Source organism: Felis catus, chromosome C1, assembly GCF_018350175.1.
Source record: "Felis catus isolate Fca126 chromosome C1, F.catus_Fca126_mat1.0, whole genome shotgun sequence".
Classification (NCBI taxonomy): Eukaryota; Metazoa; Chordata; class Mammalia; order Carnivora; family Felidae; genus Felis; species Felis catus.
In genome coordinates this window covers 36,391,792-36,417,775 of record NC_058375.1, presented here as the reverse complement: position 1 = coordinate 36,417,775, position 25,984 = coordinate 36,391,792, and the positions used below count along the sequence as shown (strand labels likewise).

Here is a 25,984-nt window from a genome sequence, read left to right as displayed (position 1 = left end):
GATGTGGAGAAAAAGGAACCCTTGTGCATTGTGCACTGTTAATGGGAATGCAAACTGGTGCAGCCACTGTGGAAAACAGTATGGAGGTTCCTCAAAAAATTAAAAATAGAATTACCATATGATCCAGTTATTCCCTACTGAGTATTTACCCAAAGAGTACAAAAAGACTAATTCAAAAAGATATATGCACCCCTATGTTTATTGCAGCATTATTTACAATAGCAAAGATATGAAAGCAACCCAAGTATCCATCGAATGATGAATGGATAAAAAAGATGTGGTGTGTGTGTATGTACATATATATATATGTGTATGTGTGTGTATATGTATACACACACACACACACACACATACATATATACACACACAGAATGGAATATTACTCAGCCATAAAAAATAATGAAATCTTGCCATTTGTAATAACATAGATGTATCTGTTGGGTAAAATATTAACTGAAATAAATCAGAGAAAGACAAATGCCACATGATTTCACTCATATGTGGAATTTAAGAAACAAAACAAATGAATAAAAAAAGAGAGAAACAAAACCAGAATCTTAACTACAGAGAATAAACTGATGGTTACCAGAGGGGAGGTGGGTGGAGGGATGGGTGAAATAGATGAAGAGGATTGAGTGCATTTTATTAGCGATGAGCATGGAGTAACGTATAGAATTGTTGTATCATGGGACGCCTGGGTGGCTCAGTTGGTTGAGTGTCCGACTTCGGCTCAGGTCATGATCTCACAGTTCAAGCCCCACCTCAGGCTCTGTGCTGACAGTTCGGAGCCTGGAGCCTGCTTTGGATACTGTGTCTCCCTCTCTCTCTCTGCCCCTAACCCACTCACATTCTGTCTCTGTCTCCCTCAAAAATAAATAAACATTAAAAAAAATTTTTTTAGAATTGTTATATCACTATATTGTACACCTGAAACAATTATAACATTGTAAATTATACTGAATTTAAAAAGTGAATGAGTAAATAAATAAGAAAACAAAGACTGAGAAGGTAGAGTGGGAGAAAAGTGTGTTCGCTCAGTCAATAAAGGGTGCTGCTTAGTTAGAAATAAATCCGTTATTTATCTCTTGCCTAGATTATTTTAACAGCTTCCTAACTATTCTCTCTGGTTTACTATTGTCTCCTATTCCCAGTCTCTTCTCAACACAAGTAGTCACAGTGAAAGCATCAATCAGATTATTTCACTCCGCCCAAAACCTTCCAAAGGCTAATTTCACATGGAGATCACAAGCTAGAGTAATTGCACTAATTATTCCCTCTAGCTGAAATGCTCTTTCTGCAGCAATACAATGGCAAAAATCCCTTACTCTTTCAAGACCTTACTAAAATGTCACCTACCCCATTTCCCTATATGATACTGTGACCTGCTCTCCCCTAATCCCCCTTACTCTACCTTTTCTTTTTTTTTTTTCTTTAGATGACAGCTCTTCTTGGATTAATCAAGTAGTTTTTTAACCCTGCTTCATTGATTTGGAAATTATACACTGTTTTATTTTCTTTTTTAAAAAAGTTAAAGTTTTAACAAGGTTAGCCAATATCTCAACCCTTCTATATAAAATTATAGAATCCTAACTCCAATTCCTTCCTATTCCCTTTCAATTTACATATTATTTGCTCCCGTATTTTGGGTCTAGCTTGCTTTCATATTGCCAAATTAATAATTATTATTGTTTTACACAAGAACTGCTTGCTTAGATTTACTCATATATTTTCCAATTTCTTTGCTCAGCATTTCCTCTTGGATCTCGCTTAGCAATGATTTCAGTGAGAATGTGATACTGATCAACATTCTCAATTTTGATATTTGTCTGAAAATGTCTTTATTTTGCTCAATGACTTCCAATGATAATTAAGCAGGTATGGAATTCTACAACCATTTACTGAGAGTGACTTTTTTCTCAATATCTTAAAGACATTACTCTATTGTTTTATGGCTCCCCCTATTATTACTGTTAAGGAGCTTGCTCTTAGGATTACTGCTCCTTTGTAAATAATTTTTTTTTCCTCAAGTTCCTTTTTTTTTTTTTTTTTTTTTTTTTTTTTTTTTTTTTACCATTAACTTTGGTGTACAGATATAATTCACATACCACAAAATTCAACCTTTTCAAGTACACCAGTCAGGGTTTTTTAGTATACTCACAAGTCTATGCAACAATCACCACTAATTCCAGAACATTTTCATGAAGCCCCAAAAGAACTCCTTTAGCCATAAATAATCACTCTCCATCCCCCATTCCTCCCCCACCTCCCTTCCCAGGAAATGACCAATGTACTTTCTGTCTCTATGGATTTACCTATTCTGGATATTTCATAGAAATGGAATAATACATTATATAGTCTTTGTGTCTGGCTCCTTTCAGTTAACGTAATGTTTTCCAGATTCATCCACATTGTAGTATTTATCAGTACTTCATTTCTTTTTATGGCTAAATAATATTCCATTGTGTGAATATGCCACATTTTATTTATCCATTTATAAATTGATGGACACTTGGTTGTTTCTATTTTTTGACTTTTGAAAATAATATTGCTATGAACATTTGTATGTATATCTGTCTTCAATTTTCTTGGGTGAACTTCCTCCCTGAACTCATTTATTAGAGTTCTTTTAGCTTTTGTTAATTCTTGAGGGTTCTCTAGCTGCTTTTAAGACCTCTCTTTTTATGGTTCTGCAAGTTGACTGCAATGTTTCTAGATGGAGATTTATTTCTGCTTATTGTGCTTCATGATGTTATTTTATTTCTAATCAATTTTGGAAGGCCTCAATCATTATCTCTATGAATACTGCCTTTCCCCCATTTCTCTATATTTTGTTGGACATTCATATTGTATCTTCCATACTTCTTAGCTCTCATTCATACTTTACATCTTTCATCTCTGTGCTGCACTCTAGATAAAATTTTACTCACTTTGGGGGCACCTGGGTGGCTCAGGCGATCTGACTCTTGATTTTGGCTTACGTCATGATCCCAGGGTTGTGGGATTGAGTCCTACATCAAGCTCAGCATGGAACCTGCTTGGGGTTCTCCCTCTCTCTCCTTCTGTCCCTCTCTCCTCCTTGTGCTCTCAAAATTTTAAAAATTAAAAAAAAAAAAAATAGGGGCACCTGGGTAGCTCAGTTGGTTAAGCGTCTCACTTCCGCTTGGGTCATGATCTCAGAGTTTGTGACTTTGACTCCCACATAGGGCTCTGTGCTGACAGTGTGGAGCCTGATTCAGATTCTCTCTCTCTCTCTCTCTCTCTCTCTCTCTCTCTCTCTGCTCACCCTCTCTCAAAAATAAATAAATACTAAAAAAAATTTTTTAATTAAAAAATTTACTAACTTTGTCTATGGCTTTACTATATAACCTGTAAAGTTTTCAAATTCAAGGACACAATATATTTATTTATTTTTAAGTTTATTTAAGAGGGAGAGAGAAAGCGCACACATGAGTAGGAGAGGAACAGAAAGAGAAGGAGAGAGAGAATCCCAAGCAGGCTCTTTGCTGTCAGTGTGGAGCTTAATGCCGGGCTCAATCCCTTGAACCGAGAGACCATGACCTGAGCCAAAATTAAGAGTCAGATACTGGGGCGCCTGGGTGGCGCAGTGGGTTAAGCGTCCGACGTCAGCCAGGTCACGATCTCGCGGTCCGTGAGTTCGAGCCCCGCGTCAGGCTCTGGGCTCAGAGCCTGGAGCCTGTTTCCGATTCTGTGTCTCCCTCTCTCTCTGACCCTCCCCCGTTCATGCTCTGTCTCTCTCTGTCCCAAAAATAAAATAAAACGTTGAAAAAAAAAATTAAAAAAAAAAAAAAGAGTCAGATACTTAACTGACTGAGCTACCCAGCCATCCCAATGACAACATATCTAATTTATTGAATTCTAATTTGCATTCTTCCCAGATACGCCTGGTCTTTTTTACTAAATATATGTGTTTCTTCTCTTGTGTCTCCTTTTATATTTTTATTCATTTTAAATATACTTATTTTATGGGGTGCCTGGGTGAGCATCCGGCTTCAGCTCAGGTCATGATCTCGTGGTTCGTGGGTTCAAGCCCCGCATCGGGCTCTGTGCTGACAGCTCAGAGCCTACTTTGGGCTCTGTGCCTCCCTCTCACTCTGCCCCTCTCCCACTCATGCTCTTTCTCTGCCTCTCAAAAATAAAGAAATGTAATAAAAAAATTTTTTTTAATATACTTATTTTATAATCTTTATCCATAATGCTATTTTCCAAAGTTCTTAGGCTTATAGTTTCTTTCCTTTTTTAATTTGAGAGAGAGAGAACACGGGGTTGGGGTAGGGGGAGAAAGAGAGAGACAGACAGACAGACTCTTAAGCAGGCTTATGCTCAGTGCAGAGACCAACTCAAGGCTTGATCCCATGACCCTGGAATCATGACCCGAGCCAAAATCAAGAGTCTGACGCTCAACCAATTGAACCACCCAAGCGTGACTGTTTCTTTTTTTCTATTGAATCTCAGTTGTGGTGAATCGTTTCCTTTATGATCTGTTTCTTTTGTACTATGAAATCACTTTCAGTGTGGCTTTGTTTATGGGAAAGTTGTACTATGTGATTTGAGGGTGTGTCATTTAAGTGAAATTTTGAGTTTCTAACAGACTTGTCAAGGTTATTACCACCTAGAATCACTTCCTAGGCCACATATACACTATAAACACCAGGCCCCAAATTCACTTGAATAAAAGCCCTACAGTTAAAAATTCTCAAGGGAAACTTTTTAATTATTAATAGCCCTATTTACACAGATGAGACTAAAGAAATTTTCATTTCTCCATGCCAGTGGGTAAACTGTTTTCTTAGTCCACTGGGGGCAAAGTTCTTTGAGGGTCCTAATTATATATGGGGTCTCAATTCTATGGTACCTTAGAGTCTCCTTACCCAAAACAAGCTTAAGGCCTTATCCTCTTTCCCCTAAAGGAAATCAAGACCAGTACACCTCCTCACTAGTCCCTTTCTTAGAAGTTCCAACACTGGTTTCCACCATTCAGGTACTGTTTTTTTTAGAATTAGGTCCTGTGGCATTTTCTTCACAATCTACTGAATTTAGTTATGCATGTAAAGCAATAATCATAATAGCTAATATTTATTAAGTGCTAACCAGGCACTGTTTAAAGCACTACATGTAGTATCTCATACCCTATGGAGTAGGTATATTATTATTCCCTTCATACAGATAAGGAACTTGAGGCACAGACAGGCTAAATAGCTTGCCCTAAGTCACAATAAGGTACTAACATTCTTTGAAACCTAATGTAATTTACATCTCTTTGCTCTGGGACTTTCTTAATGTGGAGCTCCATTCTAAAGATGATTAAGGGGTGCCTGGGTGGCTCAGTTGGTTAAGTGTCCAACTCTTGATTTCAGCTCAGGTCATGATCTCACAGTCACGGGATCAAGCCCAGCATCGAGCTCTGCACTAAGTGTGGTGTAGAGCCTGCTTAAGATTCTTCCTGCCTCTCTCTCTGACCCCTCCCCTGTTTGTGCTCTCTCATTCTCTCAAAATAAATAAATAAACTTTAAATAATAATTTAAAAAAAGATAATTCAGAAGGCATGTATCCACAAAAACAAGGGCATGATTCAGTTGATAGCAGATTACAATAGCCAAACCTAAAAGTCTCAGCAACAAGGTCCTGCAATGATACCAACTTACAGTGAAAAGAAACAAACAAAGGTCTAATGCTCAAATGTCAATGTCCAAGGTATCACCACATGGATTTAAAAGACCCAGAATGCAGGGCACCTAGGTGACTCAGTTGGTGAAATGTCTGACTCTTGGTTTTGGCTCAGGTAATGATCTCACGGTTCATGAGTTCTAGCCCCACGTTGGGCTGTGTGCTGACAGTGCAGAGCCTGCTTGGGATTCTCTCTCTCTCCCTCTCTCTCTGCCTCTCTCTCTCTCTCAAAATAAATAAATAAACTTAAAAAAAATTTTAAAACACCCAGAATGTTTGGAATGAATTGATACTTTTAAAGTAAAAAACATGAGAAGAGGGGAACCTGGTCAAATGTAGATCAGTGTAATGTCCTCCCCTGGAATTGTGTAACATAGTGGGAAGATTCTCTAACGTGACAGTGGCAACATGTCTCCACTCCCAGTCTCAAGATGAAGAAAGAGTTGCCCACCACACCTTAGTAAATGTGCCCACCACCTACATACCAGATAATTCTGTCACTGGTGACTGTAGGTCACATTCCCAGAGTTCTAAATAAATAAACCTGGTAGTAGAGATAGGAGAGAAATTTAAAAGCCCTAGACTGGGAACTGCTTCAGAATTTGTTTATTCTAAGCATGTCTGTATTTCCAATGCCTGGGACAATGGCTGAACCACAGTTGTTATTATTTGGATAACTAATGAATGTGAGAGAATGGTCCTGTCATACATTTTTAAAGCAGTACATCTCTTGGTAATCAAAGGAAAGTGGCCAATGAGACTAAGGATTTTGTCTTTGAATGAAGTATACTTCCACTACAGAGGCCCTCCACAAATAAGGGCCCTGGTAAAATGAAATAGTATAAAGTTACTCCTGATTACACAGTGTCTGGGAAGATGTGGTAAATTTGGTTTGTCTTCACTAGTTTCCACGGTTTCCATATTTCTTTGGAAATTCCAAATTATGAACCCATTCCCAAGTTATATTTCCAGACCAGTTTCTTTGAAAGTTACTGGTTAAAGGGAAATACAAAAATGTCTTGTACTCTATATGTTAGTCCAACATCCAGATTAAACCCTGCATTAGTAACAACCCTCTTCTGCCTCCTTCCTTAATAAATAGCCCAGCTGTCTGTCCTGTGCCCAAATTTCCATAATAGATAAGATTAAAACAGAGTTCTGTTTCTATGAAGCAGACATGAGTACAGAGGCTACTTGAAGGACTAGGCCTCCACTTTCAGTAGTCAAACTCTGTGACAGTGGTTTTCAGTGACAGTTAATTTTAAGGTTCTATGCCAGGCACTCAAAGGACTAAAAAATGTGCATATATAATCAATCCTTGGCCTTCAGAGACCAAGAAAGAAGAAACTTAGATATGTCAGGGAAGAGAACTCAGGCAACATATACTGACACAGGTTCCTTTTAAGAATCTGGGTGTCCATGCTCCATAAAAATGAAAGAGTCAACTAAGAAGAAGGCAGAAGGTCTGAGGAACTCAGAACCCACAGTGGAGAGGTACTGGGAATTCCATGACAACAACTATGTCAGAGGACTGGAGAGTAATCAGTCTAGACCAGAGCAGAAGGTGAGAGGCCTCTAGGAAGAATAATGCTGGGGTGATTTGATCATTTGATATAGAGAAGCACTTTGCAGCTTAGATGGAAAATTTTATAATGAATAAATGAATTCTATATAGAATATAAAGCAATGCAAAGATGAGATAATTATTACCCCCAGGAAAACAAAAAGTCATAAAAGAAAACAAATAGAATATAGCATGTAATGACTCAATTAGGAACAATAACTATGAATTCTTAATAGTTTAACATTGATATAGATAAAATAATTTTTAAAGTAGTTACTTCCTAGTTAAGTATCCCGAATCTTGATTTCGGCTCAGGTCATGATCTCACGGTTTGTGGGATCAAGCCCTGTGTCAGGCTCTGAGCTGACAGCATGGAACCAGCTTAGGATTCTCTCTCTCCTTCTCTCTATCTGCCCCACCCCTGCTTATGCGCTCTCACTTTCTCTCTCAAAAGAAATAAACATTTTAAAAAATAAAAAATAAAGTGATTACATTTAAGAAAATCAAGAGTGGTAAGAATGGAGTAAGAGAACACCCAAGTTTTCTAAGACTTAAAGAACTGACTTTTAAAATTATGTCCATATATTTGACAAAATAAAAGCTAAATTTAAAATGTGGGTGGATTACACATATGTAAAGTGAACAGGAAAAGGGTGGTTGTGATAGAAGATTTGCCCAGATAGAAGAAATGTGTATTAAGCAGTAACATGATAGTAGTGATTACGGTGCATTTTAACTGGTACAACCATGGTTCGAATCTAACCTACAGCAGTATGTTTAAAGAAAACCAGCAAATGATCACCTCAAACCTCTGCTCAAAATCCTCTGACAACTGCCAGAGCCAAGTAAATATCTAACTTAGTTATTAGCATGCCATGCCATGATATGGCCCCACGTGATTTGTCCTACCTATCATCTCTCTACAAATCCACTCTCCCCACACTTTACACCCCAATGCTAAACAAGTCCATGCCATTATGCTTCTACTCCCTTTCACATGCTATTGCTTCTATTAAATACAAGGTCTACCTGACAAGTGTGTGTCAATTCCTCTCTTCTCAAGTCAAGAGTTTCCTCATTTCTAAAGCCTTCCTTGTGTTCTCCAGAGCAAAATGAGACATTGGTTTCCACACACTGGCACTGAATTTTGTATAACCTTTCATTACAGAATTTATTATGCATCTCCACGCAACTCCCACCACACGCCAGGTAGCTTTGTAGGAGAAAACTAACAAACTTTCAAGGAACAAGTAATTCATGTCTTATAAAGTTGTGCAGGAAAATAGAGTAAGATGGAGAGCTGCCTAAGTTATTTTATAACAATAGTATAACTTTGATTCAAAGCCAGATAACAACAGCCTAAGAAAATTATGGGCCCATTTCCTTTATAAATATATATGTTTTAATTCTATAAAATTTTAGCAAACTTAATTTTAAAAAATACTGTGATCAAGTAGGTCCACAGACCCCAGAAGGGCCCTGAGGCCCCTTCAAAAGGACTGCAAAGTCAAAACTATTTTTATAGGAACACTGAGACATCATTTGGCTTTTTTCATTGGGTAACATTTGTACTGATTTTACAACATCAAAGTGGGTAAAACTTCTGAAGCACCTCAGCACAAATTAAAGTAGTCATAGTTTTTTTCACAACCATTCATTTGCGGGGGGTAGGGGGAGACAACTAGATTCACTTAGAATGTTCTTATTGCAGCAATAACAATTAGTAATTTCGTTAAATCCCGACACTCTTTAGAGGCACCTGCCTGGCTCAGTTTGGATAGCATGTGACTCTTGAATTTGGGGTTGTGAGTTTAAGCCCCATGTTGAGTGTAGAGGTTACGTTTTAAAAATATTGACTATCTTTTAAATATTCTACATGACAAAATGATTAATTATGCATTAAATACTACTGCTGAATTATCAAAGTACAATAACTGTGTTGAAGAAGACATGCCATTGTTTGTGAGCCACTTGTTTTCCATGAACATCATTTTACAGTTATTCAGACTTAAGAACCTGCAAACATTTTCTGGAAATGAACAAAACAAGCTTATCACTTTAAGGAAAACAACTGAAAGTATTTGTTGCCAATGATAAGTTTAAACTTTTAAGCAAAAATCAGAATTTTGAAAAACTTGTATCGTGATTTTGACTGCTTCCCAATGTTTATACTTTGCTGATAAGAGTGATGTTGATATTAGCAAATGTGATTTTTTTTCATATTGTACAACTGAAATGTATCAACATTTGAGAGAAAAATAAAGAGAAAAAGTATTTGATATATATCCTTGAATATAAAGAAATTCTCAAGAAAACAGAAAACAAAAGACATTTTCTTAATTTCAAAAAGGATCTTTACTCAAAATTTAAAGGAAAAATTATACTCAAGGAAAACTATATTCCCTTTGAGGCCAAGGAAAAACACAAGGGTACCTACTCTAATTGCTATCCCTAAACCTAACGCCAGAAGCTCTGGCCAATTAAAGTAAAAAAAAGAAAAAAGAAAAAAAGAGAAAACAAAAAAATGAGGATAGCATGGAAAGATATAAAATTGTAATCTTTGCATATACTAGCAATAACTATGTAGAAAACCATTCACAACAGTAGTCAAAACACTTTAAGAAATCCAATGTTAAGAAAGTCAGACAATACAATCAATAATGGGAAGATGAATTTCTTTAAGTCAAAATTCAACTAATAGAAATCTGAGGAGTGTCTGGGTGGCTCAGTCAGTTTAGTGTTGCTCTTTATTTTGAGGGAGAGCAACAGCAAGAGAGAGGAAGTGGATAGGGGAGAGAGAAAGGAAGAGAGAGAATCCCAAACAGACTCTGTACTGTCAGCACAGAACCCAGTGCAGGGTTCAGTTCATGAACTGTGAGATCATGACCTAAGCTGAAATCAAGAGTCAGACCTTAGTTGACTGAGCCACCCAGGCGCCTCTTGCACCTGCTCAAAAGAAAGAAAGAAAGAAAGAAAGAAAGAAAGAAAGAAAGAAAGAAAGAAAGAAAGAAAGAAACCAACCAACCAACCAACCAACCAACCAACCAACCAACCTGGGAAAGACCTGCAAATACAGACACTTTAGCTTATCAGAAATATAAATGAATAGCATTTTAAAAATAAAGATTAATGCAAAACTAGCAGTAATGAAATAAGAATTGTTGGGTATGGAAAAGAATTTAATTAAATGTCTTATAAATTAAAATTATAGACATTGAAAGGATAAATGGATAAAGAAAATATGGCATATACTGACAGTGGATTATTATTCAGCCATAACGAAAATGAAATCTTGCCAAGTGCAACAACATGGATGAATCTCAAGGGCATTATACTACGTGAAATAAGTCAGACAGAAATAGATAAATACCACATGATCTCATCTATATGCTAAATCTAAAACAAAAAACTGAGTTTATGGATATAGAGAACAGACTGGTGGTTGCCTGAGGTGGGGTGGGAGGTGGGGGGCAAAATGAGATACAAATTTCCAGTTATAAAATGAATGTCATGGGAATTTAATGTAGAACATGGTAACTCTAGTTAATAATACTGTATTGCATATTTAAAAGGAGCTAAGAGAGGGGATCTTGGATGTTCTCATCACAAGAAAAAAAGCCTATAACTGTGTATGGTGATGGATGTTAACTGGACATATTGTAGTGATTACTCACAATACATACAAATATCAAATCATCATATTATATACCTGAAACTAATATAATGTCAATTTTAAAAATTACTAAAACTCAATGATGAGGTAAACTCTGAGGCAAAGTAATTAGAAAGAGAATTAGTGAAAGACCGTTTTAAGGAACCAAAGACACAGTGATTAAATGGTTATATGAGTTTGTTTCCTGAATTCTATTTGGGACCATAGTGTAGAGGCCTAAGCACAGACTTAACAACTAGAGAGAAAAAAACTGCAATATAATGAGCTTACTTATCAACCACAGACACTTCCAAACAGTCCACTTCACTGCCTTGGTTCTTCTTCCACATAAACTTCATGGAAACATTTAGACTAGGAAGAACATACCTCTTTTTAAAATAATTAGTAATCCAAAAGGGACCAGAACAAAATCAATCAAAGACACGATAGAAAATTAATGTCTAGAATATATAAAGAACTCCTACAACAAACAACACCAGATTTTAAAATGAGCAAAGGGGGGCACCTGAGTGGCTCAGTCAGTTAAGCGTCCGACTTTGGCTCAGGTCATGATCTCACGGTTTATGAGTTCAAGCCCCATTTCAGGCTCTGTGCTGACAGCTCAGAGCCTGGAGCCTGCTTTGGATTCTGTGTCTCTCTCTCTCTCTCTCTCTCTCTCTCTCTCTCTCTCTGCCCCTCTCTCACTTATGCTCTCTCTTTCTCTCTCAAGAATAAAAATAAATAAATACAATAAAAGGAAAAAATAAATAAAAACAAATAAATAAAACGAGCAAAGGTCCTGAGGGGCACCTGGGTGGCTCAGTCAGCTAAGAGTCTGACTTCAGCTCAGGTCATGATCTCGCAGTCGGTCAGTGAGTTTGAGTCCCATGTGGGGCTCTGTGTTAACAGTTCACAGCCTAAAACCTGCTTGGGATTCTATGTCTCCTCCTCTCTCTGCTCCTCCCCCGCTCATGCTCTGTCTGTGTCTCTCAAAAATGAATAAACGTTAAAAAAAATTTTTTTTAACGAGCCAAGGACTTGAATAGACATTTCTCTTAAGAAGATACATGCATGGCCAAAAAGTACATGAAAAGCTGCTCCATATCACTAATCATCAGGAAAATGTAAATCAAAACCACAATAAGCTACCACTACATACCCACTAGAATGGCTATAATCAATAAGACAAAATATCTAGTGCAGGTAAGGATGTAGAAAAACAACCCCTCAAATATTGCTGGTGGGAATATAAAATGATATAGCCACTGCAGAAAACAGTTTGGAGGTTCTTAAAAAGTTAAGTATAAATTTACCATACAACACAATTTCATTCCTAGGATTCTGTCCAAGAGAAATGAAAACATATGTCCACACAATGACATGTATGCAAATGTTCATAGCAATATTTACACCTAATAGTCCCAAACTAGAAACAACCCAAATGTCCATCAACTGGTGAATGGATTAACAAAACGTGGTCTACCCATACAATGAAACATTATTCAGGAATAAAAAAGAATGAACTACTGATGTGTGCTACAACAAATAAGCCTCAAAAAAATTATGCTAAAAGAAAGAAACCAGAAACAAACTACAAAGTATATGATTCCATTTACATGAAATATTCAGAAACAGCAAATTTATACAGCCAAAATCAAATCAGTGGTTGCCTAAGGTAAGTGGTTGCCTAGGAGAAACAGTACAGTGGTATGATGGGCACAAGGAAACTCTTTGGGTTAAGGGAATATTCTAAATTTAGATTATGGTGATAGCTGCACAATTTTACAAATTTGAAAAAAACTGATGAGGTTTTTTGGGGTGATGGGGGTTGGTTCTTGACAAGAGCTAGGCCTCCAGTATCCTGTGAGTCTTCTTTAGCATATGAAAATCTCATTGGAAACTTCCCTCCACTTTACCTTCCCAAATCCCAAATATATAACCAGTCTCTCCACAGGGTCCAAGGCAGCTCTTCCTCCCCACAGGTCCTCTCCCTGTGCTTTAATAAAATCACCTTTTTGCACCAATGATGTCTTCAAGAATTCTTTCTTGACCATCAGCTCCAAACCACCCTACCTCTGTCACCCCAGAACCTCATCAAAAACCACTGGATAACTTGGAATTGGTGAATTTTACAGTATATAAACTGTATCTCGGTAAACTTTTTTTTTTTTTTTTTTTTAAATTATACAGGCATCTAAGACTATATCTTATGTACTTAGTGGACCTAAGAATCCTCCTTCCTCCTCTTCTTTCCTGAATAATTCAGTCTAGAAGCCATTAGATTATTATGATGATGGCCAAGTGGTTGGAGGGTTGGGGGAAGAAGGCACTCACACATGCATATTACATATATACACATTCTCTAGGAACAGTGAACCCAAATATCAGCAACCATGCCTATCACCCACATCTTGGCTTTTAAATACCATTTTCCACTAAAAGGAACCATGTTCTTTGGAGAAATGGCTAATACAAGGGCTAGAGCAGGGAAGATACAAAATAAGCCATCCAGGAATGTCTTACAGAGCCAGAAAATTAGGAAGTTCTCAAAGAATGGTGGGGAAATGTTAAAAAAAAAAAAAAAAAAAAAAAGCAGCAGCAGCAGCCACCAGCATAAGAGACTCCTCTTGACTAAATATGGTACAATTTGAATATCAAAATATATAATGTTATTAACAGATTACAACCCACTAAATAAAATAAGAGCCCATTGAATTCATGCTGATATGAGAGAAAAAATGAACAGGGAGAAGAAAAAGCTTTTCCTTACAGTGCAGTGCCAACGGACGAGTGCAGAAAAAACGATGGAATTTGAAAAATACCATTTGGCAACCAGCAAAGAATAATAATTCAGCCAAGAAACATCAATGGATGCTAAAAATAGTGAGTTAAAATTTGATGAGAAGTGGGGTAGTTACATAATTTCAAGAAATTTCCCTCAAAATACTTGTTAATTAGAGAGGGGAAAAAATAATCTTAGAGCAGAGAAACTAGCAGATCAAGTGATCAAGGTTAATTTCACAGTAATGGGATATAATGAAAGCCTGTATCACCTGATGGGATGCAACAAGAAGAACACACCATCCTTTTTCAGGAACCATAATTATTTCTGCCAAAGATGCTGGAGGTGACCAGAATTTACCACCCCAAAATACGCTACGTTGGCAAAAGGATTTTTTTAAGCCAAAGGCAACTGAGAATCAAAAGATACGGAAAGAATTCTCTGTCCTCTCATTATCTGCCTGAAACCAGGCAAATTTCCCTTTGAGGAATGTGTCCCTCTGTACCTGGGAGAGAAGAGCTACAATGTGTTTGCATAAACATAAACACTGCATAATGTTCCATTAGTTCCTTCACATATTTCCTATTATTCCCTACAATTTATCATGCCTTAAAACCCAAATCCTCTTTCCTTTGTAAAAGGATACGTAAGCTTCTGAGTCTAACCAGTTCTTTGAGTTACATTTCTTTTCTGTGAATTCCTATATGTGTAAATATTGATAAAAATTGTATGCCTTTCCTATTAATCTTTCCTTTGTCAGTTTAAGTCACAGGCCCCCAGGCACTGAACTAAAAGGGTAGAACAAAAGTTTTTCCTAACAATGCATAACCTGAGCCGAAATCAAGAGTTGGATGCTCAAGTGACTGAGCCACCGAGGTGCCCCTGAAATTATTATTTTTTTAATAGCTGCTAACCTCCAGAGCAATCACCTGAAATGTTCTCAGAATGGCTGTAATAGAAATGAATAAGGCTGAAGGCTGAAAGCTTACTGGATAAACAGCATTCTCTCTCACTCCACCATGTGCTGGGAACTTTCCTACTGCCGATTTGGGCCTATTCTCCCACTCAGAGTATCTAGTATACAGTTGAATGAAATAATGGATGATTCCACCTTAATTTCCTAGGACAGGAAAACTAATTCCCTCCACATAAGATTGGGAAATACATTCTTTATCCTTAAGGAACAATTTAATATGACTTTTTAGTTAGCTACTTTGAGATACTATTTCTCACCCATCAGATTGGAAATAATTCAGAAGCTTGATAATCTATTCAGTTGGCAAGGCTGTGAGCAAATACAGTAGTCCCCCTGCTTTTTAATTTTTAATTTCTTTTTATTTTTAATTGAAGTATAATTGACATACAACAGAAGTCCCCACTTATCAGAAGTTTCGGTCTTGGTAGTTTCAGTTACCCATAGTCGGAAGGCATAATGTCAGAAGGTCAGTAGTACTTAATGCTACATCACAGTGCCTGTATCATTCACCTCACTTCAGCCCATCATGTAGACATGTTATTATCTCACATCATCACAAGAAGAGTGAGGACAAGATATTTGAGAGACCACAGTCACATAACTTTTATTACAGTACATTGTCATAACTGTTCTATTATTAGTTATTGCTGTTAATTTCTTACTGTGCCAAATTTATAAATTAAACTTTATCACTGGTATGTACATATAGGAAAAGACATAGCATATACATGGCTAGGTACTATCCATGGTTTCAGGCATTTGGTGGGTCCCCTGCAAATAAGAGGAGACTACTGTAGACATTATCTTATACCCACTGGTGGAAATACATAATGATATAACCACTATTTTGGGAAACTGGACAATAGCTAATAAAACTACATATGCATTTATTCTTTGACTCAGCATCCGCAATTCTACGAATTTATCCTGAAGGCAAACCATGAAAATTAACTCTTCTATGCTTGATAACTCTATCTATCTGATAAATCATTGAAAATTATTTGTGTCCAGAACTCTCCAGTTCCAAACCTCCTATCTACCAAGACAAAAGAAGGGATTGACCCGAGCCCCTATGACAATCAGGACTGGCATTGGTTTCTCTTCCTGTAGCATCCAGGGACATGAAAGAGAAGCTGTTGCAAGAGCCCCTCCTAAAGAACTCTAAGAAATAACATTTATCTTTGCAATTGCCTGGGCTGTTGGGTTCTTGCTATCTGGATCAGTTCTCACCTCTCGGAGCACCTATGTAACAAGGGTCTACATAAATGGTGTCCCAGGATGACTACTAGGAGCCAAAAGAGGAAGCCAAGGTTTTCTTCAGTTTAGCAATCAGTTAGCAGCTACTTACATGGCAAGCTTCAAGGGTCTTTACACACACAAAAATCTTCTGTCGCACTACTCTGGGTATAGAATCTTCACTACAAAGGAGTAGTTACCAGGTTTGAAACAAGACAAAGAAACTGGTGACATGGAGGCATCAGGATGAAGGCCCAGGAAAGAATCTAGCTAAACTGACTCAAGAGTAAGGGTAACAAATAGATAACAAGGGGGAAATTCCTTTTGTGTAAGTACTGTAGCTAATAAATGGAAAGGGAATGGGAATATCAACTTTTTTTTTGCAAACTTTTAATAAAATAATGGGTCTAAGGTGACAATTATTAATGGCCAATACTATCAAAACACGGGAAAGAGTTGACACAACCTGCCTCCTGACAATTGTACACTGCAAACCAACTACTAAGTATTCTTCTCTGGCCCCCCAAATCAAACTAGAATCAGATCAAGCCACCAGTTTATGAGAAACACAGAGGTCATAAGAACTATGTTAAATAACCACTCAGGGATGCAATGAGCAAAATTCAGAATGTAGGAAAAGTCTATAAGAACAAATATTTACAGATAAAATGATACAGTCTGGGATTTGCTTTAAAATAATCAGGTTGGGGGGAATAGGCAGAGATGCAGAAGAGAATATACTGACCATGAGCTGATAAGTAGACACTCAAGATAGAAGACTACTCTTTGTATTTTGTAATGTTTCTGAGAGTTTCTATAATACAACATTTAAAAAAGAGTTTTTTAGTGAATAAAATTTTCCTACTTCCAGAAACAGCAATGCCATTTAGAAACCTTCAGCTTCTTGAAGTTGAACAATCCAAGAACAAGCCTGTGGCATCTTGCCAAATAGAACTATATGTTTATTCAGAGTTACCTGTAGCCAGGATCTATGAAAAATTCTCTGCTATACAAAGTTTCCTGAGGTTAAGTCACAGCTAGTATTCTTCCTTATTTTACCTTTCTATTTAAAAAGCAAAAGAACACGGGCTGTGACTCCATCAGTTAAGTGTCCAACTCTTGATATCGGCTCAGGTTGTGATCTCTCAGTGGTGGGATAGAGCCCATGTCAGGCTCTATGCTGAATGTGGAGTCTGCTTGGGATTCTCTCTCCCTCACTCTCTCTGCTCTTCCCCCGCTCGCATGTGTGCATCTGCACGCGTGGCTCTCTCTCTCAAAATAAACATTTAAAACAAGAAACAAACAAACAAACAAAAAAGCACTTTCCCTTTCTTAATAGGAGAATCCTATTTCCTGATGATACTCTCAAGCTGTTCTTTCCCTTACCTATGAGGAGAGGGAAAATGAAACACTTTAAACCTAGTTTAATGAATTTTCCTCACTGTCAAAAATAGCCCAAAAAGAGTTTTTCTCATTTTAGTCCACATCCTGCTGCACCCCAACTGGCCAATTTTTAGTAGCAAATAGTGAAACCGCATGTGAGGGCAGAAGAGCACCCAGCTGCCAGTAACAAAGCTTCCGTGGGCAGGACATAATGATAAGTGATACCTAGAGCTATCCAAGGGAAAATAAGAATATGAGAAAACGAACAGAAACAACATGAAGTGTGGGGATCAGCAACATGTGAGTTTTCCAACAAAAACAGCAACACAGTAACTGTTATAGCAGCCTGAGTATTCTCGACAATTTTACATGTATTGACTCATCTAATCCTTACAGCAACCCCTGAAGGGCTATTTTTATCCCCATTTTAATGATGTAGAAAACTGAGGCAGAAAGAAGTGAAGTAATTTGACCACAACAGGGCCAGGATAAGAACAAGTTCTAGAGATGTTCCTCTTTTAGAGTCACTTTGAAAAGCAGTTGTTTAAAAAAAGACAGACAAGGAAAGCAGGTGTTGGTAAAATGAAAATAGTGCTTTCTCTTTGGCAGGAAACAATCTTGACACTACCAAAAAGGGGTTTCAAAGGCTGCCTAGTCTTGGAGGAAGTCCAAAAGAACACCTGTCCTTTGCTGTAAAAGTCTACAAAAAGCCTCTCACACATGTGACACAGGAGGGGTCAGAGGGCTGAATTAGTACCAGCTGCAAACTTCAGTAGTGAATTTGTTTGCGGAAGATGTTTAAGTGAAGGCTGAATAGCTTTTTACTAGACACTGTATAAAAAAGAATTCCTTACCCTATGACCCAGCAATAGCACGGCTAGGAATTTACCCAAGGATATAGGAGTGCTGATGCATAGGGGCACATGTACCCCAATGTTTACAGCAGCACTTTCAACAATAGCCAAATTATGGAAAGGGCCTAAATGTCCATCAACAGACGAATGGATGAAGATGTGGTTTATACGTACAAGGGAATACTACTTGGCAATGAGAAAGAATGAAATCTGGGTATTTGCAGCAACATGGATGGAACTGGAAGATATTATGCTAAGTGAAGTAAGTCAGTCAGAGAAAGACAGATACCGTATGTTTTCACTCATATGTGGATCTTGAGAAACTTAACAGAAGACCATGGGAGAGGGAAAGGGGGGGGGGGAGTTACAGAGAGGGAGGGAGGCAAACCATAAGAGACTCTTAAATACTGAGAACAAACTGAGTGTTGATGGGGGGTGAGGGGGAGGGGAAAGTGGGTGATGGGCACTGACGAGGGCACTTGTTGGGATGAGCACTGGATGTTGTATGGAAACCAATCTGACAATAAATTATATTAAAAAAATAAATAAATAAAATTTAAAAAAAAGAAAAGAATTCCTACACAGTAGGGAGTGGACTAGAGCTAGAACCCTTCCAATATAAACTCTAATAAGGAGTTCTTGCTGCAAACCCTCCCAACTACAGGGCTGACAAAGTCTATGGCAGTTTAAAACTGAATCAAAATATAAACCATTCTATGTTTCAAGAAGTTGCCAACACCAAATTCTTATCCCCAGGAGGCCTAGCTGGGCCAGGGAATAGCCAAAAACACAATTGCCTTTTCTCTCTTCAGGGATACCAGTTACACCATAGACCATATCTAGCATCCCTTCAAATCAGGTTACGTCAACAATGCAATACCCATGTCTGAATGCCAATCAATAGGCTGGAATCATATTCTTGGAAGATGTACAAGATAACTAAAGGTTATAGGGTAAGGGCGCCTGGGTGGCTCAGTCAGTTAAGCACCTGACTCTTGATTTCAGTTCACGATCTCACAGTTCATGAGATCGATCCCTGCATTGGACTCCACACTGATAGAGTAGAGCCTACTTGGGAATCTCTCTCTCCTCTCTCTGCCCCTCCCTTGCTCTCTCTCTCAAAATAAACTTTAAAATAAAGTTACAGGTTAATTAATTCAACCCAAATCATGATCATATTTATTATGCCTCTTAAGGTTGATCAGACCCATCTAAGACATTTAAGAGCCACCATCAAGCTTGCCTAAAACAGACCCATCCATCCTTTCCTATCAAGGAACAAACAGAAATGTAGTATACAGTTAGAGTAGGCATCATTTTAAAACTGTGCCGTAATTGTTCTTCAAATTATTATGGGCAATAATTTGTAAGGTCCTAAGCACATCACTAAGATGCAGTCAATAAGGAAGGTTAAGATTCTGAGCAGGGCCTGTTCTAACAACCAAGCAAAAGGATACTATTTTCTAGGACTTTAGGCCAATGCAGCCAAAAGCCTCAAGGGCTATATTAGTTTGCTAGTGCTACCACAACTAAGTACCATAGACTAGGTGGCTCAAACAAAAGACATTTTTTGCCTCACAGTTCTGGAGATTGGAAGGTGTCGGTAGGGTGGGTTTCTTCTACGGCCTCACTCCCTGGCTTGTAAATGGCTGTCTTCTCTATGTCTGTGTCCTAAATACCTCTTTACAGGGCACCACTTGTTTTAGGACCCACCCCAATGACCTCATTTAACCTGTAAAGACCGTATCTCCAAATACACTCACATTACAGGTACTAGGGGTTTTAACTTCAACTAATGAATTTTAGGGGGACACAACTCAATCCATAACAATAGTTATACTCCATGGGAATAAAAGAGAACTCAATATGGCCACTGCAAGAGAGTTCCCTCTCTCTTGTGTCATCCCTTTTTATTATTTTTTAAAGAGATTTTATTGTTCAATAATCTCTAAATCCAACATGGGGCTGGAACCCACAACCCTGAGATCAAGAGTCACACGTTCCACTGACTGAGCCAGCCAGGCACCCTTCGGGTCATCTATTTTTAGAGGTCAAATTCACTGCCAGTAGCTCTCAATTTTTAGTTCCTCACATTGTTTACTAGAATCATTTTTCTCTTCTTTCAACTTGTATTTTCTCAGTTGCTCAATAACAGTGATGTTCAACAGACTTATCTACATGGTAAGGATTTGTAGAATTTATGTGCATTGCTGTGTTCACTTAGCACTGATTCTGTGCTAGACTTTGAATGTGAATAGAGAGAACAAAACTAAGTTAATGGATGACAGCAATGAGCAGGGGTAAAAGATAAAAGTGAGTAAAATAAGCCTAAAAGAGGAAAGAAGGTAATAAAGACAAGGGCCTGGAAGTGACAGTGGACTATGAAATACCAATTCCCACCCCCAGTATGGGAATATTTAGTAAAGAATGTTATGAATATGTCATTTTGGGAAGAGAAAACCTGGGGCTGCAAAACAATTTAGGTTCAGAATATACTATATTACTCAAACGAAGTATCTTAGATGCAAAAACAGAATACTTTTTTTTTTCCTAACAAAAAGCTTAACAAATACCTATTGATCAAACACACTTTCCTTCTTGAAAAATTATGATTGGTTTCCAATATACCTCTCTCTTGATTCTTCTCATTTCTAAAAAGCCACTCCTTATCAGTCCCTCTGCTGCTAGTTCCTCATCTCCCCAGTCTCTCAAAGTCAGATGGCCCCAGGGCTCAATCCTTTCACATTTCTTCCTTATCAATAGACACTCATTGGATGATCTCATAAATCTAATCATTTGTTTCACTTATACCCTGATAATTCCTTATAAATCTTCAACCCAGAGTTCACCTATCTTTAACTGAATGTCTACTTAGCTATTCTTACAGTTTCTCAGTCTCAGTTCATGGTTCTTCCAGTTTCCTAGCTGCTCAACCTCAAATTCTCAGTCATCCTTCACTCATCTTTTTCTCAAACTCTGCATCTAATCCATCAACAAATCCTTAGATTTTACCTCCAAAATATATCCTCAAATCTGACCACTTCTTACCACCTGTACCACCGTAGGTTCAAACAACCATTGTGTTTTACCTAGAATGTACAGTAGCCTGCCTGCCTTACTTACTTACTTACTTACTTACTTACTTACTGAGGAGACACACAGTGTGAGTAGGGGTGGGGCAGAGAGAGAGGGAGAAAGAGAGAGAATCTCAAGCAGGCTCCATACTGTCAGTGGAGAGCCTGATGCAGGGTTTGAACTCATGAATTGTGAGATCATGACCTGAGCCAAAATCAAGAGTCCGGCACTTAACCAACTGAGCCACCCAGGCACTCCAGGTACCCTTCTAACTATAGCCACAGGGATCCTTTGGATTTAAGTCAGATCATAACATTTTCCTGCTTCAAACCCTCCAACAGCTTCTTATGTCATTCAACATAAAAACAAAAATCCCAGTAATGGATTTAAAGCTCTATTCCATTTGGCTTCTCACGTATGTCTCAGACTTCATTTCCCACTTTTTAGCTCTTAACTCATTCCACATGAGCCTCATTGGATTCTGTGGAAGAACACATGAAGCAAGCTCTTAGATCAGGTCTCTGGCACTTAGTGTTGCCTCTGTCTGAAACACTCTTCCTTCAGATATCTCTAATTCTAGCTCTGTGACTGTCCTTCAGGTCTTTGCTCATATGTCAACTTATGAGTGAGGACCCTCCCTGACTATCTTATATAAAATGTCAACCCCTATGCCTCACATTCCCTATTCTCCTCATCCTGTTTTCTCCGTATCACATATGTCCATCTGTTATATATTCATTCATTAATTTGTCTCCCTCCACTAGAATCTAAGCTCCTCAGAGGGCAGGTATTTTACCTCTTTGTGTTCATTCTTTTGTTCTTCATGCCTAAAACACTGTCCAGCACATAGTATTACTCAAATGCTGATTATACGAAAAGACAGAAAGAACTGAAGAGAAGAAGATTATTTTCAGCAATATGAACAAATCACTTAACCTACTTCAGAATCAAGTTTTCCTGTTGTATAAAATATGGCATTTGGACTAGCTAACCTTTAGAGAGCTCTAGCATTCTGCCATGCTATGCTTCTCCTATGGAGGGGTCAGAGGGCTGTCCAATAGTCACAATGGGCACATAACTGTCTTAACTACTGATATGCTATATTACTTTCTCTTGAATTTTGAATACAGCAGAAATCTCTGAAATTCCTCTTACTCTTCTCTGTGACTTTTATTCTGTTTCTTCCCATCATTAAGGAGAAAGGTCTGGGTTTTTACCTACTTGGCCAAAAGCAATCACTAAGGCCACACTCACATCACAGCAGGTTTCCTTACCTCCACTGCAGTGGGCGGCTGGAACAGGGACTGCCAGGACTGCTGTGAACTCGTGGGTTCAGGAAAAAGGCAAGAGGAGAAGTAGCCAAAGCACAATCAGCACTAAATGGGATTTTAGTGAAGTAAAGAGCTGGAGCCGATGTGGGTGAAAACATGTGCTGGTTTACTTCAGATCCTCGGCAAAGGGTAGAGATTCTGACAAGGTACCACAGTAGAAAAAAGAAGGGTCAGGGATAATTTCTCAACCAAAAAGAAATATATTCAAAGTGGGTTAGTTTAGGCAAAAGACTCAAAAATAGTGGTCAAAAATCATTCTCACATATCATACCTCAGTGTAGTGTTGGCACAGAATGACCATCGAGACTAAAACTTAATCCACAGAATTAAAACCAAAACTTTAAGCTTTGGGTATTCAAAGTATTTAGAATTGGCTTCTGGAAATATATTATAAGTTTACTACAAATCATCAATTAGCAAGAAGTAATATTTTATGTTCAATGACTAAAACTTCCTAGAGAAATGTGTATGTCCGTAAAAGTAAAACATTAATAGTTCATAAATTCGATTATCTCTACCATAACACCAATTTATTTAGCTAATTCTTGACTAATGAGTACATTAAATAACATCATTTAATTCTGTACAATAAATTTTGCTTCTATTTAAATTTTAGTATTTTAGTTTACTTTTTTCCCCTAAAAACAACCTAGCCCTCTTGATGTGTTAAGTCTTAACGAAGACTATTAAGTAAATAACCTCATTAGACTGAAAACAGATGGTAAATATGGATTTCTACTTTGTTGATCATTGATTGATATGTCACAGATGATGAAAAATAATTGACAGATGCACAGCATTTAATTTGCTATAGTAGGAGCATGGCTTTCCATACAAACACCATATTTAGCCACAACATTTCAAAGATTTTTTAAAAACTTAGGTATCACACAGGCACCTGTTTAAAAATGTTAGTTGCCTATGTTGTTACTACTGGCTATTTGAATATGGTGACATTTTACTTGTTTTAATTACATATATTCAAAGGAAATATTTACTACTAATTATCCCTGTAGCTGGCTTCAGCATATTTCTCAGATGAGTACACAAAAAGAGGATACAAAATGATAATGTAGAAGGCAGAAAATTATTTAAAATTACCGGTGTGCACAAATTTCCACAAACTCAACATATTAATAAAAATTACAAGAAGTAGAAATATGGATTAATTCCTCACTTTCAAATAGAATTTTCACTTTTCTAAGGAACTATTTCAAAACTCAACTCCCTAGTGTATACAAGCTACAGCTAATTAGAACATACAATAAGACAGTTCTTATTGGGGCACCTTGGTGGCTCAGTCAGTTAAGCATCCAACTTTAGCTCGGATCATGATCTCACAGTTCATGGGTTTGTGAGTTCAAGCCCTGCATCAGGCTCTCTGCTGTCAGTACAGAGCCCACTTCAGATCCCCTGTCCCGCTTTCTCTCTCTCTCAAAAATAAATAAAAATATTTTAAAAACTATTTTTGAAAAGACAGTTCTTATGAACCTAAATAATATTGCTTATGGAGTTATAAATCTTATCACATAATATGAAGCTTAGTCATGTTGATGAATATATAATTAGGATTATAAATCTATGAAAACCAAATCTCATTCTCTACTGTCTAGTAATTAACACTCTGCAAACTGGTTATACACTGAGGCTAGAGTTTAAAAAGGATTGTTTGAAAAAGGAAAGGTGATTTAGAAACTACTTACTAGCTCCTCAGGGGGAATTTTCCTAAGTTAAATTCAAAATCACTAATGATTACCAACAGCAGTGCACCAACAACATTTGGAGAGCATGATTCTGACCACTTATGTTTTCTTAAACTACAAGCTTAATTTTAAAAATTTAAAGTTTTACTAACAAGTCCTTTTTACTTTAAATGATACTTTAGTTCATGAAGCTTCTTTTTTATGGTCTTTAACTTTTAGTCTAAGTAGGAGAATAAACCATTTTTAAAACATATGCCAATCCTTCTAATTATATATTTCAAACAAGTCCAGTCTTCCAAGGTCTTGTTGAATCATTAATTCAATCAATGAGCATCCACTAACACAGAAGGCAATGATCCAAAGAAAGCCCACTGAAGAAGTATGTCTATTTAAGTATACCACACTAACTCCAGGTAAACACTAACATTCAGGGGAAGAAAATCTGAAGTGCACTCCCTCTACCCTGTGAGTTACACAAAGGCAGTTTAAGACAGATCAATGAATGAAATGGATTCTAGGACACTTCATTCCCTGATCAATTCACTCTGCATTTCTTCATTAAATAAGCCTGAGCAGCTCTTGGAAAAGCTACCCTGAAATGGAAGCCTTCTTCCATTGCCCAGCTTTGAAATCCTTATCTAAGTATTCTTCTATTTCTATTTTATTTCTATATTGGCCAACACAGAAATAAAATTAGGTCACACCTGAAAGGACTCAGGCTTGGATCTGCAAGGGCAGATCTGAGGTCCTGAGCTGACAGGCCAGGGGCAGAAATACAATACCCTCTCTTGTCCAAGGAGAAGATACTTTCACTTCCATTTGTTTCCCACATTCATGGAGCTTGTATAGGCAGCTTTGACAGTAAATTTAAATACACATTTGCTTTCAAGGCAGGAAAAAAGATCTTAATCATTAACCCAGTTCCCCAGGTACCTAAGCACACCTAAAATGATATCGAACTCAATTTTCAGAACTAGAAGCTCCATAGGCCCCTGCCAGGGACCAGTGTTTTGACCTTGAATTTATGAAGCCAGCCCAGCCAGCCCTCTTGGCATCTCCAAAGCAGAGTCTTTATCCAAGCAAATCAAAGTGTGTTAGTTGGCATTAGTTCTTTTCCTGACATGTGCCAGTTTCCACTCAGAGACCCCAGCCTCCTTACTGAATCCGCAGACATGGTGCTCCCAGTCTCTCTCTCCTTCGTTTCATCATTTTCCTGGCTACTCAAGCTTTTGCCCTCTCACACTCACTCGGGAGTCTTGGCAGGAAGTTCTCTCACACAAGGGGTATGCAGTCTATAAGCCAAAGGAAACTTACAAAGGTTTCCCAAACTTAAGAGAAAAATTAAAGCACTGTTCTTCTAAAACATAATATTCAGAATCCCCCCACCCCACCCCCACTGCAAAAGACTTAAGAGCCCAGGAGGCAGCAGTGAGGCACAGTGAGGAGTCCCAGATCCCAAATGAATCAGCTGTCCTCTGAACTGCCTGACATCATTCACACTCAGCCTGTAACAAATCAGAGCGTCAGAGAGCACCTTGTTCCTCCCCAGTGACAAGCACCAAACTCCCTCCCCCACAAGTCAGTTGCAACCTCCAACCCTGAGGCCTGGTAGCAGTGAAGACTCTGGCAAAACCGTAAATACCAACTTGAAAACTCACACTGTGACAGAAATGCCATTAACTCTGTAGGTGTGGGCCACTATAGAACAGCTGTTGCAGTGGGCGGTGGATTGGAAGGAAGAAT

At 37.8% G+C, this 25,984-nt stretch overlaps 1 protein-coding gene across 9 annotated transcripts in view; it reads right to left on the bottom strand.

Moving 5' to 3' along the window:
• The window catches only part of MAST2 (microtubule associated serine/threonine kinase 2), a 222,635-nt gene that overhangs the window by 69,860 nt on the left and 126,791 nt on the right, over window positions 1-25,984 (bottom strand). For 5 of the 9 annotated variants that reach the window (XM_023258635.2, XM_023258637.2, XM_023258636.2 and 2 more), the window contains one exon: window positions 22,482-22,676. The exons of 3 other annotated variants lie outside the window; for them this stretch is intronic. In XM_023258635.2, coding sequence (XP_023114403.2) covers window positions 22,482-22,676 — 195 coding nt within the window. Of the gene's footprint in view, window positions 1-22,481; window positions 22,677-25,400; window positions 25,703-25,984 lie in introns of those variants that run through there. One more of the 9 variants, XM_023258640.2, reaches the window with a different exon arrangement.